Here is a 16,428-nt window from a genome sequence, read left to right on the forward strand (position 1 = left end):
AAGCAGTTGGAGCCAGTGGTTTCAGATAATGGGCCAAAACAAATGATGCATAAGACTCGGCATGGTTCAGGACAGAAGACAGTTCTCCAGCTCCCTGTGGGAGATGTGGGGGTGCGGAGTTTCCAGGAAGGGAAGTAGAAATGGGAACGTGGGACAGTAATGAGCAGATGTTGGTCACTAATCTACATGATCAGGCTCAGAGTCAGCTGCTTATGTGTTAAAATTGCTGGATGACTTTGGTATGCATTCAAAATACACCTTAAATGGACGTTTATGAGCTGTTAGTTAAAAGTCAACCGAGAATCATTTGGGAGGAGTGTTATGTAACATAGCTCTGGGTAGGAACCTTATGAATCTGTAGAAGTGTCGTGGGACAGGAGTGTTTGTAGCAGAGCAGGGGCCACTGTCCTCTTGAAATTGAGCCTTTTAACCCGACCGGGTCCAGAGACGATTAGGATCATTGTGAATTGTATTATTACACCTCTGATTGCAACATCACCCATGTTAATACATCGAGGCAATAAACTACATTCCTACCAGGTTAATCACAGGCGAATGAGTATCTCTGGTGTAATTTGACACTGCACTGGTGTTGACCTCAAACCACTAAGCTTGTGCCCAGTGGTATCATCCCCTCCCTGTGGTACTCTGGCATAGTTGACATACATGCCCTGTTCCAGGGTGAAAAGGTTCAGTTCCTCAGTCTCTCAGTAGGACTTTCCCTTCAGACCTGGAATAAGTCTGGTTGCTCTCCTCTGAACTGCCTCTAGAGCAGCGATATCTTTCTTGAAGTGTGGAGCCCAGAACTGTCCACAGTATCCAGATGAGCTCTAACTAGTGGATTGTACAGTCTGAACATCACTGCCCTTGTTCTCAATTCTACACTTTTGACAATATACCCTAACATTGTGTTTGCCTTTTTATTGCTTCCCCACATTTTTATTTATTTATTTATTTATTTATTTATTAGCAGACACCCTTGTCCAGGGTGACTTAAAAAATATCAGAGCAATACAAAGTACTATACAATAATAATACAGTGCAGTTCAGGCATAATCCATTTTACAAATTTAGAATTTACACAAGTGTATAGGAGATACATTAAGCAATATATAATGTCTTACATCCTAGATTGTAAAAGCTGATAAGTGCAGACAAGATGTTAAGTCAATGTTAAGAACTAAGGGAGAGGGAGCAGAGGGAGAAAGTGAGGAGTCCACATAGACTCCTAGGTCTTTCTCATGTGTTACTTCATCTAGTTCTATTCCTTCCATAGTGTAATTATAGTGGACATTTTTGTTACCTGCATGTATTACCTTGCACTTGTCCACATTGAATTTCATCTGCCAGGTGTCGGCCCACAACTGAATATTATCTAAGTCCCTTTGAATAGCCTGTGCTGCCGAGATTGTATCTGCTGAGCCACCTATTTTAGTATCATCTGCAAATTTGACAAGTTTGCTAACTATCCCAGAGTCCAGATAATTCATATAGATTAGAAAAAGCAAAGGCCCTAGTACTGATCCCTGTGGAACTCCACTAACAACCTCACTCCAGTTAGAAGTGACTCCTCTAATCGACACCCTCGGTTTCCTAGACATCAACCAGTTCATAATCCATCTACTTACATGACCCTGAATGCCTACAGCTTCCAACTTGAGGATCAGTCTTTGGTGTGGAACCTTATCAACAGCTTTTTGAAAATCTAAGTATATCATATCATATGCTTTCACATGATCCACAGCACAGTTGCATGTTTGAAAAACTCCAATAAATTAGTAAGACATGATCTGCCTCATGTTGACGATTTCCAAGAATATGGTTTTCATTAAGATGCTCCTCTATTTTCTATCTAATCATTTTCTCCAACATTTTACAGGTGATGCAGGTGAGACTGATTGGTCTGTAATTTCCTGGCTCAGTTTTGTCCCCTTTCTTGTGGATTGGTTTGACATTTGCTGTCTTCCAGTCAGTTGGCACATCCCCTGTTCTAAGTGTCATTTGGAACATTTGAGTTAGCGGCCTATAAATAATTTCCCTAATTTCTTTAAGTACTGTTGGAAATATACCATCATATGATAGTCCTTCCTTGGTATGCGCTAAGGGGTGGGGCAGGCTTAGGAAAATGTGCTGTAAAATGATAAAACTGCTAATGTTTACAGACAGGGCTTACTACCGTCCTCACAGTAACCATGGCAATATCAGCTATAGCAGAGGTATACAACCCAACTGCGGACTCCTGCGTTTCTCATTGTTGGCCACGAGACGTTTTGTTGATTGATTGATTCTGTTCTAATTTTTGAAGGATTGATATTTGTTTGTTTGTTTTGCAATTTGTCCATATGACAGAGAATACCAGCTTTCCATGCAGGACACACACCTTAAATATCAGTTGCATTGCTGCGCAGATGTTGGACCAGTGCCACAGACTGGTGTTGTTGTGGAGGCTGTAGTTTTCAATCCAGTGTGGCAACTCTGTCTCTGCGTATAAAGAGCACACGGGTCAAAGGGCATGCTGGGAAAGATGAGGAGCGTTGCTAATGACAGGCAATCGTGGCATGGGTGGGGAGAGAGCGAGAGAGAAGGAGAGGAGAGTTTCTCACACTGTAGTGCCAAACACACCTACCTGTAACGTCACTGGATTTTGGTAGATTCCCACATTTGTTTCAGCTGTGTCTCCATACTTACTCCCAAACAACACAACGGATTTTCAGTTCAGTCACTGGGCTCAGATGACGACTTGGACATTAACAATAAGTGCTTTATATTAAAATGGGATGCTCTTTAAATGGGCATCGTGTAACAAAGGGCAATGCAACTGGTAGGGTCATAAACTTTACCAGTCAGACAGTGAGCCGTTGTGTAATCCATGCCGTGAAACCAGAGACCCCGTGGACGCTGCACAGCCAGGAAGAGACAGACGTCATATGGGAAAGTGACAGGGTTTATTCACAGAGGGGCACACGCAGGGTCACAATAACAATAAGGGTAATTCACTAGGAGGAAGTCTACGAGTAAAACAAACCAACTAAAAGAGAAGGAGCACTGTATGGAATGGGCAAGCAAAGACACAGTAGGGTTTGGAGGGGCAAAGACTGAGCAACATGGGTTCCGTGGGCTTGACCTGCTGTTATTACACGTCTGCCTTTATAATTACACAATTACTAACATTGTAAGTGTGTGTAATTACAATGTTATTACACAATAAGTACACAAGTAATTACTGTGTATTTACAGACAAAATTTGTGTCCCAATAATTAACTATAGGACAAACATAACTATTTCATAATTATAATAACTATTACTATTAATAATAATAATCTCTTCTCTGTATTTTCTTTCCTTTGAAAATCAAATAATCTATCTTCTCTACAATTTATTTTTCTTGATTTTGTTCCATTTGTTTTCTTTCTTTCTTTCTTTCTTTCTTTCTTTCTTTCTTTCTTTCTTTCTTTCTTTCTTTCTTCTTTCTTCTCATCATAATACAAATCCTGGAACATTCTATCCTCCTTCCTTATTTCATCTGTTTTTATTGATATTATTATTATAGTTTACTGCTCCTTAATTATTTTATCCCTGTCTTATCTCCCGTTGTCTCGTTACTCATTGACCCAGAGAGGGGGCCTCCCTGGCAGGATAAGGAGAAATAAATCTGAGACGTAGGATCCCTGCAGCCTGAGCATTCCACTCATAACTGGCAAGAACGCAAAACAGAAGTCTGGTACGGCACGCCTCGACGATGGGGTGGGAAGGCTATCTATTCAAGCACATCTGGAATCTGTTATCACATAAACTTCACTACTATCACTTACATTGGCCACTGTATGTAGACCTAATCACTAGCAGCACGGGTTCATGTCTCTCTTAATTCTGCACCATGTTCCTTATATACAGTGAGGGAAAAAAGTATTTGATCCCCTGCTGATTTTGTACGTTTGCCCACTGACAAAGAAATGATCAGTCTATAATTTTAATGGTAGGTGTATTTTAACAGTGAGAGACAGAATAACAACAAAAAAATCCAAAACATTTCAAAAAAGTTCTACATTTTATACAGGTTACCTGTATAAAAGACACCTGTCCACAGAAGCAATCAATCAATCAGATTCCAAACTCTCCACCATGGCCAAGACCAAAGAGCTGTCCAAGGATGTCAGGGACAAGATTGTAGACCTACACAAGGCTGGAATGGGCTACAAGACCATCGCCAAGCAGCTTGGTGAGAAGGTGACAACAGTTGGTGTGATTATTCGCAAATGGAAGAAACACAAAATAACTGTCAGTCTCCCTCGGTCTGGGGCTCCATGCAAGATCTCACCTCGTGGAGTTTTAATGATCATGAGAATGGTGAGGAATCAGCCCAGAACTACACGGGAGGATCTTGTTAATGATCTCAAGGCAGCTGGGACCATAGTCACCAAGAAAACAATTGGTAACACACTACACCATGAAGGACTGAAATCCTGCAGCGCCCGCAAGGTCCCCCTGCTCAAGAAAGCACATGTACAGGCCCGTCTGAAGTTTGCCAATGAACATCTGAATGATTCAGAGGAGAACTGGGTGAAAGTGTTGTGGTCAGATGAGACCAAAATCGAGCTCTTTGGCATCAACTCAACTCGCCGTGTTTGGAGGAGGAGGAATGACCCCAAGAACACCATCCCCACCGTCAAACATGGAGGTGGAAACATTATGCTTTGGGGGTGTTTTTCTGCTAAGGGGACAGGACAACTGCACCGCATCAAAGGGACGATGGACAGGGCCATGTACCGTCATATCCTGGGTGAGAACCTCCTTCCCTCAGACAGGGCATTGAAAATGGGTCGTGGATGGGTATTCCAGCATGACAATGACCCAAAACACACAGCCAAGGCAACTAAGGAGTGGCTCAAGAAGAAGCACATTAAGGTCCTGGAGTGGCCTAGCCAGTCTCCAGACCTTAATCCCATAGAATATCTGAGGAGGGAGCTGAAGGTTCGAGTTGCCAAACGTCAGCCTCGAAACCTTAATAACTTGGAGAGGATCTGTAAAGAGGAGTGGGACAAAATCCCTCCTGAGATGTGTGCAAACCTGGTGGCCAACTACAAGAAACGTCTGACCTCTGTGATTGCCAACAAGGGTTTTGCCACCAAGTACTAAGTCAAAGGGGTCAAATACTTATTTCCCTCATTAACATGCAAATCAATTTATAACTTTTTTGCGTTTTTCTGGATTTTTTTGTTGTTATTCTGTCTCTCACTGTTAAAATACACCTACCATTAAAATTATAGACTGATCATTTCTTTGTCAGTGGACAAACGTACAAAATCAGCAGGGGATCAAATACTTTTTTCCCTCACTGTAAGGGTATTGTGTGGGAATCCTGTCTAATGGGGTACCTTGTTGCACTGTATATTTGATTAACTGTATCCCCGCTGGTATTAATTTACATTAAGAAAATCCTTGACCAGGTTGGCTCCTGCAGAGACACAGTCCAGTCCAGTCCAGCAGGGTCTCCAGCCCTGGTCCTGGAGCTGCGGACCACTGCCTATAGAGGAAGCAGGAGAGAGATGGGGGCTGGTGTTGTGGTGATGAGACCTTGTGGACACAGTTGTCAGCAATGGCACAGTAAGGGGAGGGAATCTCCACTAAAGGCATAAACTAAAGTTGTGTCTATTGGCAAAGAGAGAGAGAGAGAGACAGAGAGAGAGACAGAGAGAGAGAGAGAGAGAGAGATAGGGAGAGGGAGGGGGAGAGTGGATGATGCTATATGTGAGAGTGGGTGTCAGCTGTTGTAATCAAGGTGTGTCTGTGCCGTGATTGCAGATGGAAACGGGCTGAAGTCCAGGGAGAATAATGAGCTCTGGGGGAGGCTTCAGTAGAGAGGAACTGCATGCCGTGTTTCTGATGAGTCGGGGGGAGTGACTGGTGGGGGGCAGGTTCTCACAAAAAGGCTGCATGGGTTTCCTTGTTCACCAGAGAGAGCTGCTGGCACAGTGATGTCTATGAACGCCTCTCCCTGCAGAATCTGCCACAGTCCAGATGTTGCTGGCTCCAATCTGGCCCCTATAGCACTGTCCACACAGCGCCAGCTCTAATCTTTACTACAGTCCAGATGGTGCCAGCTCCAATCTGGGCCCTACAGTAGCCCTGCTCCTCTCAATGCACCTTAACGACCACAACAATAACACACACACATGTGACACGTGGACACGTACTGGCCCTATTGCTCAGTTACTGATAATCTATAAAGAGAAATAATAAGTGACTGATGTGCCCCCCCTCCACCCAACCACTCCACCACCCCACCACCCCACCACACACACCCAGTCCCAGCAGTCTATATAAGCCTCCCTCCTGCGATTCCTCTCCCTTCACTCTGCCTCCTCTCTGCTGACCCGCCTGACTCACTCGGTCTGTAGGCACTATGATTCTCTGGGACTCTCCCAGACTGATATTGGTTCTGGCCTGGATGTGTGGTGGTCTTTCAGCGCTGGGAAACAGGAATCGCAGGTATGGGGGAACACGAGGGGGTCCATTTGTGGACAACATGCAATAGAGTTTCAGCCCTACAGGCAGGTGCTATAGTTGAGCCAGTGCAGAAAAATGTGTTTATAAGTACTGCACCGAGCTGGTTAAGGTTTTACAGTGGAAGTGGATTAGTCTGTATAGCCCAGTCTGTAAGTTATGTTACTGAGGAATGTACACAATCTTTCTTTCCTTTTTGTATTAATATATACTTAACTACAGATTTAAACTGAAGGCACACATACATTTTGTTGACTGTTTTATTGTTCAGGACAAGAATTCAAGCACCTTCACTGCCTTTAGACGCTTTAAATGATTGTTTCAATTTTCATTTTTCATGTATTTTGTTCACCCTGGCTCAGAGAGCAATGAGGAATATTGTCCTGAGTTCTTCTGTTGTGTCAACTGTTCTTTCTAAGCTTCTGAAGAGTACAAACATCTGCATTTGACATCATACAGAGCAAGTACATTTAAAATAGTGTATAATATATATATTGTAGCACATAATGGGGTACACCTATCTAATGTTGTGTACAGTGTTGAGAGCGAGTCATAGATGATTAGTCTTGTTGGGGACCTTGTAGAAACATCACAGTGTAATCGTGGGATGGACCTTGTCAAATGAAGGCCCTATCTTGCTCTTTTCTTAATATTTGATCAGGTTGTGCTTTATATCACCTAGGGTAGGGTCCCGTACATTTTTTTGCATGAACTGTCGGTTCACAATTCAAATTCTCTTGCCTCTTTAAAGTGTTGAGTAAGTTGCGTAAATCAAAGGGAAAATAATCCAATTTAAATGCATCAATTGTAACACAACAAAATGTAAAAATGTCCGAGGGGGGTGAATACTTCCTATAGGTGCTGTATATCATCGGGTTGGAGATATACTGAGCTGGTTTACTTCTGTCATAGGAGGTGCCTAGTTTACTCATATCATGCCATATCTATGTCTTTTTCCTCCACAGAAATGAGTATGAAGGACAGACAGACGTTGACTACCCCAAGGACAGCAGTGAGTAGAAATCCCCTGCTCTTATCTCCTATCAGCTGCTGTAGCTCACTGGGAAAAGCCATTATGACACTCTGCTCCATAAAAATTCCTCTCTACACAAGTTCCCTCTGACCCTGAGGGAGTGAAAGTGCAGCCATCTTGGCTAAAGCACACTCAAGAGTGGTTTCATCAGAGCCAAGATGGCTGCTAATTCCCATCTAACAGGGGAAAGACAGCTACGACCAATTTAGTGAATGCTTGGGACAGCCGCAGAACAGCCCTGTTCAACCTGACAAAATCCTGTTGAAATAAATTTGGATAAGGATTGAACTACCTTGTAATGAATCCTGGACTTTATTTTGTCCCACCTTGTACTTTCAATTACTTCAATTAGGACTTACAGTACATGTTCTGATTGAGTACTATTGATTATGAATAATAATCATAATAATAATAACACAGTTACTCACCTTCACTCCCTCTCTCTCTCTCTTTCTCTCTCCAGCGGTCCTGACTTCCTGTGACTTCAATGATGACGCTTCCCCGTTCTGTGACTTCCGGCAGGGGGGCGGCGACCACAGTGATTGGATACGGCACCGTGGCCCCACCCCCACCGATGGGACCGGTCCCAGTGGAGACTACCCCAGCGGCGGTGAGTGAGGGCTGCTGGGAGAGGACCACCTTGACGATGCCACCGGACACTGCTCTAACCCATTTTCTCGCCACTGCAATACAGCTGTGCAGGGTTATAATAACACTTTAAACAATTACAACACCAGTGTACTAGTATAGCTGCACTGTACAACATTTCAACAGCATTGCACTAGTATAGCTACACTGTACACAATTACAACAGCATTGCACTAGTATAGCTACACTGTACACAGTTTCAACAGCATTGCACTAGTATAGCTACACTGTACACAATTACAACAGCATTGCACTAGTATAGCTACACTGTACACAATTACAACAGCATTGCACTAGTATAGCTACACTGTACACAATTACAACAGCATTGCACTAGTATAGCTACACTGTACACAATTACAACAGCATTGCACTAGTATAACTACACTGTACACAATTTTCATCAGCATTACACTAGTATAGCTACAGTGTACAGAATTACAACACCATCACAATAGTATAGTTACACTGTACACAATTTCAACAGCATTGCACTAGTATAGCTACACTGAACACAATTACAACAGCATTGCACTAGTATAGCTACACTGTACACAATTACAACAGCATTGCACTAGTATAGTTACACTGAACACAATTTCAACAGCATTGCACTAGTATAGTTACACTGTACACAATTTCAACAGCACTGCATGACAACATATTGATACTACTAGAGCTATCCAATAATAGGCCAAATAATTACATCTCTCTCTCTCTCTCTCTCTCTCTCTCTCTCTCTCTCTCTCTCACAGATGGCTACTACATCTACCTGGAGGCCGACAACGTGGCCAATGGCCAGGGGGCTCAGTTTCTCAGCCCGGTTCTGCTGGCACCAGGCAGCGATCTGTGCGTGCAGTTCTGGTTCTACATGTACGGGCTGGACTCCCAGAACAGCCTAGCGGTGCTGGTGCAGCGGCCAGGGGGGGAGCAGGAGCGCCTGTGGGAGGAGATGGGCGCCCAGAGCCACTCCTGGCTGGCCAGTGCAGTCACGGTGCCCACCATCCCTGGGCAACAAGTCACTGTGAGTCTGACCGGGCGCAGGAATAGGGCTGGGGCTGCTACTGCTTCTGTTTCTAGCGTTACCTACTTCTTCTTTTGTACAGCACTCCTCCCGTGTGAAGACAGTAACATGGATGTGTGTGTCTGTGTGTGTCTGTGTCTATCTGTGTGTGTGTCTCTGTGTGTGTTTCTGCCTCGGCTTGCAGGTGGTGTTCAAGGCCATGCGTGGGATGAGTGCGTCATGTGACACTGCGCTGGACAACATCACCATCAGCAGTGGAGCCTGTCCCGGTACGCCTCATTGTGTCAGTCTGGCAGCCCGCTAGTGAATCAGCTTATAAGTCGGTTTAGTAGCCGGTTGGTGTGTCAGTTGGGTCACAGCTAGTCAGTGTGTTGAAACAGTGTGATTGTCTGAGCGTATGAGTAAGTCAGTGTTGTTAGTGGGGTAAGGTAGTGTAGCAGTCTCTCAATATGTTAGTCAACTGGTTAGAGTGTCAGTCAGGCAGTTAATCAGTGTGCCAGTCAGTTAGTGTCCCTGTCAGTCATACAGTCAGTCCCTCAGTTTATAGTTACCAGTTGAGCAGAACCACTTGTCAATAAAAAGAAATAGTGCTAGGGCCTGAGCTGACACTTTCTCTCTTGTCTGTCTATCTGTCTGTCTGTCTGCAGGCTGTCTGTCTGGCTGTGACTTTGACACATCTATGGATCTTTGCGGATGGACCACTGACCAAGACTCCGATATCTTTGGGTGGGAGCAGTGGGCTGGGCAAAGTGACACTGAGGGGACTGGGCCAGAGGATGACTTCTCCAGACCCGGCTGTGAGTCTGACTGTGTGTGTGAGCGAGTGTATGGTCTCTGTGGTCTCTCTGTGTCTCTATGCATCTAGATCTTATTATTTTACTCTCTGGGTCTCCCTGCCCCATCCCTCCCTCTCTCCCTCTGTCTAGATGGTCAGTACATGCTGCTGGATTCCTCCTTCAGTGTCCCAGGAGCCAAGGCAGAGCTGAGGAGCCCTGTGGTGCGCTCTAAAGGCTGCCTCCAGCTCTCTTTTTACTACTACATGTATGGCACCTCCAGCACTATGGTGATCAATGCCTACGCCACCACTCCCGGTAAGCCCTAGTACTGCTCCCTCCAGCGCATCTCAGCTTTAGCTCCCAGTGGCCTTACACTGTGCCACCACTTTGTCATATCTGGCTCATATGTGATTCCATATTCCTTTTTGTCCTCTTCCCTCAAATGCAGACGGCACCCTCGGAAGACCCTTGTTCACTCTGACAGGCAACCAGGGGCAGGGCTGGAAGAAGGCGGAGCTCCGTTACATGGGGACAAAAGACATCCAGGTGAGTGGCTGGTCCCAGCTGATTGGCAGCTCTACTAGCCAATCACATCACTCTAGACAATAAATGGTTTCGTTCTGTTGGAGAATGGGAAGGCCAAAGTCTTCTCAGCTGTAGGAGCTTGTCATCACAGTTAGAATGAGGTATGGGAGACTTAGGGGATACACTTTAATGATGTTTGGGCCATTGTTTAAACTGCAGAAAACCCCCCAAAATATTGTGTCATATATGAATGTGTATATGGGTAAATTGTTTAAATAATATGCAAACTGTATTCTATTTTCCATTATCACAGCATGATAAGTTTTCAAGAGCGTATGTCTAGTGCCCTCCCTTTCAAAGTGGCAGCTGATTCAGGTACAAGGGGACTCTGCTGTCTGTTTGATGTCACTCCCAGCAACAGGACACGCCCCCTGCAATCATGCTAGCTGCCATCTTGACTCCCTTGGCATTCGATTGACAAGTTGAAAAAAAAGAAAATCAAGAACAAAAAACACAACCAACACACTTAGAAAGTGTGCCATAGGCTGTTTATGAATTCAGAATTATTCTAGCTGACTGATTTTTTGTAGGTTAAAGAGCGACATATGAGTGGAAAGGAGATACGATTAAATCTCTGTTTTATCATCAGGCAGCACTGGCCCCCATTAGAGCCCTATAGTATATTTTCTTGTTCTTACTCTTACTGTGTTTCCTGAAATGAGTTTTGTGACAGCCTGTTAAAGGGTGTCAGCTAAGCAGTGAATATGAAGTGGACTTAATTCTCTTCTCCCTTTCAGTTTGTGATCCAGGGAGTCTATGGAGAGACGGACAAGACAGACTTAGCGGTGGACAGTGTCTGCATCACACACTGTTCAGGTACTGGAGCACCATAGTAACAGTAACCAAATTAATTTGGGTTTGAGTGAATCGGTGTTACCTGCTGTCATGGCTGCTGAATCCAGGGCAGCTGTGTGCGTTCAGAGCACCAGCTGTTCTTGACTGGACTTTTATATTTGCTATTCTGTGATAGATTCCATAAGTGTTAAACATCTCTGTGTCTCTTTTAAAACAGCTTCACCATCTACAACAGCCAGACCTACGACTGGCTCTACAGCCAAACCTACTACAGCTCCAACTGTTTCCACAGCCAAACCTACTACAGCATCGACTGTGTCTACAGCCAAACCCTCCACTACAACCACTAGTAAACCCCCAGGTAAGAGCAGCCCGTATTGTATGGCTCCAGGACCAGCACTGAGAGTCACTTGACTTATGAAACGCTGAGAACTTCTCCTGCTCCCAGTCAGACAGTGTAGACGTCTGCTCAGTGTGACTTACTGGCTCCAAGCGGGGAGATAAAGTTGTAGTTTTAATTAGAATTAGCTCTGGAGAGACACTATTCAGTCCAGTCCAGCTGGGTCTCCAGCCCTGACTGTTGACACCATCATCCCAGTTCTCAGTGATATAACTGCCCACCACAGGCATTGCCCATTGTGGCGCACAGCACACTTGTGGAGGTGAAATGGCTGATGCAGTGTGTGTGTGTGTCTTGCAGTGCAATGTCCTCCTAACTCACACTATGAGGTGTGCGGACGCCCCTGCCTGCCCTCCTGCCAGGCCCCCTCCACCAACTGCACCGGCTCCTGCATCACTGGCTGCCACTGCGACCCTGGCTATGTGTACCACGGGCGCCACTGCGTGCCCGTCCACCAGTGCGGCTGCCTGGACCAACACCACAACTACTATGAGGTAGGAGGAGGCAGGGAGAGGGGCGGCTCGGTGCCCTTAAAGGGCTTGAAGGGCTGTCCACCTGAGATATGGGTGTTAACTTCCTCTGTCTCTCTCTCTCTCTCTCTGTCTCTCTCTGTCTCTCTCTCTCAGCCCGGGCAGATCATCTTCGGTGAGGGTTGCTCGGAGATGTGCCGATGCCTGGGCAACTACAGCACAGAGTGCGTCAGTAACCAGTGCACAGCCACCGAGGAGTGTCGCTATGTCAACGGGGTGCCTGGCTGCTATCCCAAAGGTAGGGGGCGCTACTGCGAGTTCTCTCTGTCTCTTTGACAGGGCTGTGTGGATAACTGTCCTGACTGTAGAGTCCACTGCCTCGATACCAACAGACTCCCATCTCCCTCTCTGTCTCTCCCACTCCTCTCTCTGTAGGTAGGGAGTGCCACTGAGTCTCTCTTTCTCTCCTTGTCACCTCTCTCGCTCATCTCCCTCCCTCTCTCCCAGCTCATTGTAGGTTTCAGGACATTCATTTTCTCCCTCTCTCTCTGTGTTTCTCCAAGACTCCTCCACCTGCATCGTGTCCGGTGACCCTCACTACACCACCTTTGACCGCCGCCACTATAACTTCATGGGCAACTGCAGCTACCTGCTCACGCAGCCCTGCAACAGCAGCCGGCTCCCAGCATTCTCTGTGTTCGCTGACAACGAGCACCGCTTCGGCCAGATGAGCGTCACTTACGTCAAGGCCGTCCACGTCCACCTCCCCGTGCAGAACCTCGTCATCTCGGTGCTCAAGGGAGGGACAGTGAGGGTGAGGGCCAGTGGACAGAGTGGGCGATGGCTGTGTTTAAGTGCTGCTTAACAGTTCCTCAGTGCTGGTTAACAGACACCTCTTCTACAGTCCTCAGAGTGAGATGTCAACCCCCAGTGGGTTTTATAGGGGGCGTACCGTGACCTCCTGACACCTGCTTGTCCCCTCCCCCTCCAGGTGAACGGGTCAAAGGTGAACCTGCCCGCCAGCCCCGCCCCCGGAGTGTGGGTGTACCAGTCCGGGCAACACTTCACCGTGGCGACGGACTTCGGCCTGACAGTCAGATACGATGGCAACCACTACATGGACATCAAGGTCATCAGCGAGTGAGTGACCACAGCTGTCAATCAAACTGGCACTCGGCCGTCAATCAGTAACTGTGTCAGCAGTCGAGCGCAGTCAGTCGCCAGCCTGTCCATCATTCACTCTTCAGCCAGTGAAGCCATTAATAAGACACAGGCATCGCCAGCCACTCAGTCACACTGTCAATCGATATGAGTCAGTCAACTGGACAGTCATTCCAACTGGACTAAAGCAGAGTCACTGACTGTCTCTCTCTCTCTCTCTCTCTCTCTCTCTCTCTCTCTCTCTGTCTCTCTGTGCAGTTTCAAGGACGCCCTGTGTGGTCTGTGTGGCGACTACAATGGCAACGCGGCAGATGACTTCCGCACTCCGGACGGGCAACTGGTCACCCAGCCCAATGACTTTGGGAACAGCTGGAACACGCACCCCAAGTGAGCTCAACACACGCACACACAAACACGCCAACCCACGCCACCACTCAGACACGCAGGCATGCAGACACATGCGCAGATGTGACACTGGTTCCCTGTGCATTTGCAAGGCCACTTATAGATCCAACCTCTGGTGCCAAACAGCCCCAAATCCATCAGCTTCCATAGGACACAATCTACAGGTGCATTCCACTCTAACTGTTGAACGTCTGTGTCACTTTGGTCCTCCAGCTGCTACCCCACTCACAATGAGACAATCCCACAATGCCCTGATGAGGAAAAAGATGCGTACGAGAGTCCCGCCTACTGCGGGATGCTATTGGACCCCAAGGGACCCTTCGCTGTCTGTCACCCTCGCGTCAACCCCAATGTGAGTTATGATCTGAAACAGTGCTAGTCCTGGTCAGAGGTACTTCTGACAATAATGATCATTAATGTGAGTGTCTGTTGTGATGGGTTGAGCCCTAGAGTTCACACAGCACTGCTGCTGATCTGGGCTCTACAGTAGAGTTCACAGCGCTGAATCTATAAAGACAATCAGAGTGAATGACCGTGTCCCATGTCCCCGTGTCCCGTCAGCACTTCTTCGAGGACTGCGTGTTTGACGTGTGCGAGCTGGGGGGGGCGCAGACCCCGCTGTGTGAGGCCCTGGAGGCGTATGTGAACGAGTGTCAGGAGCGCAACGTGACCGTGGGGCCCTGGAGGAACGAGACGTTTTGCCGTGAGTATTCGCACACGCATGTAATCACATGGACAGGAAGGAACACTGTGAACAGGAACACGCACACACATGCAGTTATATGTAGCATGTTGACATAGATTGACTAAAGCAAGTACAGTCTGCCCTATTATATAATCATGAGATCAATAAGAATAGGAATTATATATGAGCACAGATGGCGTTTGTTTCGGGTGTTCGTTTTCGTTTCAGTATTTGTGACCCCTCTGTCTCTCTCTGTCTCTCTCTCCCCTCAGCTCTGCGGTGCCCACCCAACAGCCACTATGTGCCCTGTGCACCCCCTTGCCCTGAGTCCTGTGCCCCCCCCACTCCAGGGCAGTGCCAGGGCCCCTGTGCGGAGGGCTGTGTGTGTGACCTGGGCTATGCTCTCAGTGGGGGTGTGTGTGTGCCCAAGGACAACTGCGGCTGTCAGTACGACGGCAACTACTACCAGGTAGGGGGCGCTGTCTCTCCCTCCCCAGCTGATGCACGTCTGAGAGTGTTAGGCCATAAGAACATAAGAAGGACATAAGAAAGTTTACAAACGAGAGGAGGCCATTCAACCCAACATACTCGTTTGGTGTCCATTAATAACTAAGTGATTCAAGGACTCTATCCAGTCTACAGATTTGTGTGGCCAGGATTGTTATAAGTTATTACAATGTTACTAAAACATTTAACTTTATTAAACACTTACTCTCTCTCTCTCTCTCTCTCTCTCTCTCTCTCTCTCTCTCAGCCTGGCGAGGAGTTCTTTGCCCCCGGGTGCCAGAAGAAATGCCGCTGTGAGGGGGGGGCAGTTGTGTGTGTGACCTGGCAGTGCTCCAGTCAGGAGGTGTGTGGAGTGGAGGAGGGGGAGCTGGGATGCCACCCCACAGGTAAGATACTGCTGGTGCCCTGTGTATCTGTAGAGTCTGTCTCTGTGTCTGTCCCTCTCTGTCCTCCCTGTCTGTCTACAGCTTCCTTGTGTCTTCCACAGTGTGTGTAATATATGTGTAGTTTATATTAGTATCGCTGCTCTGTCTGCAGGTTCGAGTGACTGCGTCGTGTCTGGAGACCCTCACTACAGGACCTTCGACGGGCGGTCGTACAGTTTCATGGGCACCTGTACCTACACCCTGGCCAGGAGCTGCCACAACACCTCCGGTACTGTCACCTGCCCCCGTCTGCCCCCCGTCTGTCTGTGTGCTGGCGCATTTATAAATGGCTGTTCTCTCTCACTGTGCCATTGGTGAACAGATACAGGTCCCATCTGACACACGTCACTCTGGCACCGTTGTGTGAGGTAGTTTGTTCATGTCTCGGTTCTAACAAATATGTGTCTCTGTGTGTGTGTGTGTGTGTGTGTGTGTGTGTGTGTGTGTGTGTGTGTGTGTCTCAGGTCCCTGGTTCTCTGTGGAGGGGAAGAACGAAGAGAGAGGGCTGAGGGGCGTCTCCTACCTGCGCAAGATCTACATCACAGTCAGTGGAGTCATGGTCACTCTGATGAAGAGCCGCCGCACTTTGGTCAGTCCCTCCTACCAGCTGACACCACACTGACACCTGCTCAGTTACAGGTCGAGGTCAAATGCCAGAAAATTGGTCGAGTTAACCCGTTTTCCTAGTGAAGGAAGAGCCCACAATGTGAATAACTATATTGTCAATGCCTATACTATAGGCTGCTAATCCCTGTCTGTTAATGGTGGGCAGCCTGTCTATGAATTGCTATAGACTTTTTGATGGAGTGTTATGGATCTCATTCTCTCTCTCTCCCCATCTCTCTCTATCCCAGGTGGATGGTGTGCGAGTCGCCCTGCCTCACTCCCCGTCTCCCTGGCTGGCCCTGTCTCTGTCTGGGCAGTACGTCACTGTAACAACCCCCTTTGGCCTCACAGTGCGATGGGATGGAAACCACTACGCTCACATCTCTGTGCCCAGGTTGGACAG

The 16,428-nt window shown here is 47.1% G+C and overlaps 1 protein-coding gene across 1 annotated transcript in view; it reads left to right on the forward strand.

Moving 5' to 3' along the window:
- The first annotated feature begins 6,358 nt into the window (after nucleotides 1-6,358).
- Nucleotides 6,359-16,428, forward strand: part of zanl (zonadhesin, like) — a 48,101-nt gene continuing 38,031 nt past the window's right edge. The window contains exons 1-22 of the mRNA XM_066722717.1: nucleotides 6,359-6,490; nucleotides 7,471-7,517; nucleotides 8,002-8,148; nucleotides 8,942-9,210; nucleotides 9,395-9,479; nucleotides 9,858-10,007; nucleotides 10,137-10,301; nucleotides 10,435-10,532; nucleotides 11,309-11,387; nucleotides 11,584-11,727; nucleotides 12,067-12,260; nucleotides 12,393-12,534; nucleotides 12,800-13,050; nucleotides 13,228-13,376; nucleotides 13,656-13,784; nucleotides 14,016-14,154; nucleotides 14,364-14,505; nucleotides 14,760-14,956; nucleotides 15,242-15,380; nucleotides 15,532-15,648; nucleotides 15,884-16,008; nucleotides 16,274-16,419. Coding sequence (XP_066578814.1) covers nucleotides 6,405-6,490; nucleotides 7,471-7,517; nucleotides 8,002-8,148; nucleotides 8,942-9,210; nucleotides 9,395-9,479; nucleotides 9,858-10,007; nucleotides 10,137-10,301; nucleotides 10,435-10,532; nucleotides 11,309-11,387; nucleotides 11,584-11,727; nucleotides 12,067-12,260; nucleotides 12,393-12,534; nucleotides 12,800-13,050; nucleotides 13,228-13,376; nucleotides 13,656-13,784; nucleotides 14,016-14,154; nucleotides 14,364-14,505; nucleotides 14,760-14,956; nucleotides 15,242-15,380; nucleotides 15,532-15,648; nucleotides 15,884-16,008; nucleotides 16,274-16,419 — 3,140 coding nt within the window. The 5' untranslated portion in view covers nucleotides 6,359-6,404. The remainder of the gene's footprint in view (nucleotides 6,491-7,470; nucleotides 7,518-8,001; nucleotides 8,149-8,941; nucleotides 9,211-9,394; nucleotides 9,480-9,857; nucleotides 10,008-10,136; nucleotides 10,302-10,434; nucleotides 10,533-11,308; nucleotides 11,388-11,583; nucleotides 11,728-12,066; nucleotides 12,261-12,392; nucleotides 12,535-12,799; nucleotides 13,051-13,227; nucleotides 13,377-13,655; nucleotides 13,785-14,015; nucleotides 14,155-14,363; nucleotides 14,506-14,759; nucleotides 14,957-15,241; nucleotides 15,381-15,531; nucleotides 15,649-15,883; nucleotides 16,009-16,273; nucleotides 16,420-16,428) is intronic.

Source organism: Amia ocellicauda, chromosome 14 (assembly GCF_036373705.1).
Source record: "Amia ocellicauda isolate fAmiCal2 chromosome 14, fAmiCal2.hap1, whole genome shotgun sequence".
In the NCBI taxonomy this organism is placed as follows: domain Eukaryota; kingdom Metazoa; phylum Chordata; class Actinopteri; order Amiiformes; family Amiidae; genus Amia; species Amia ocellicauda.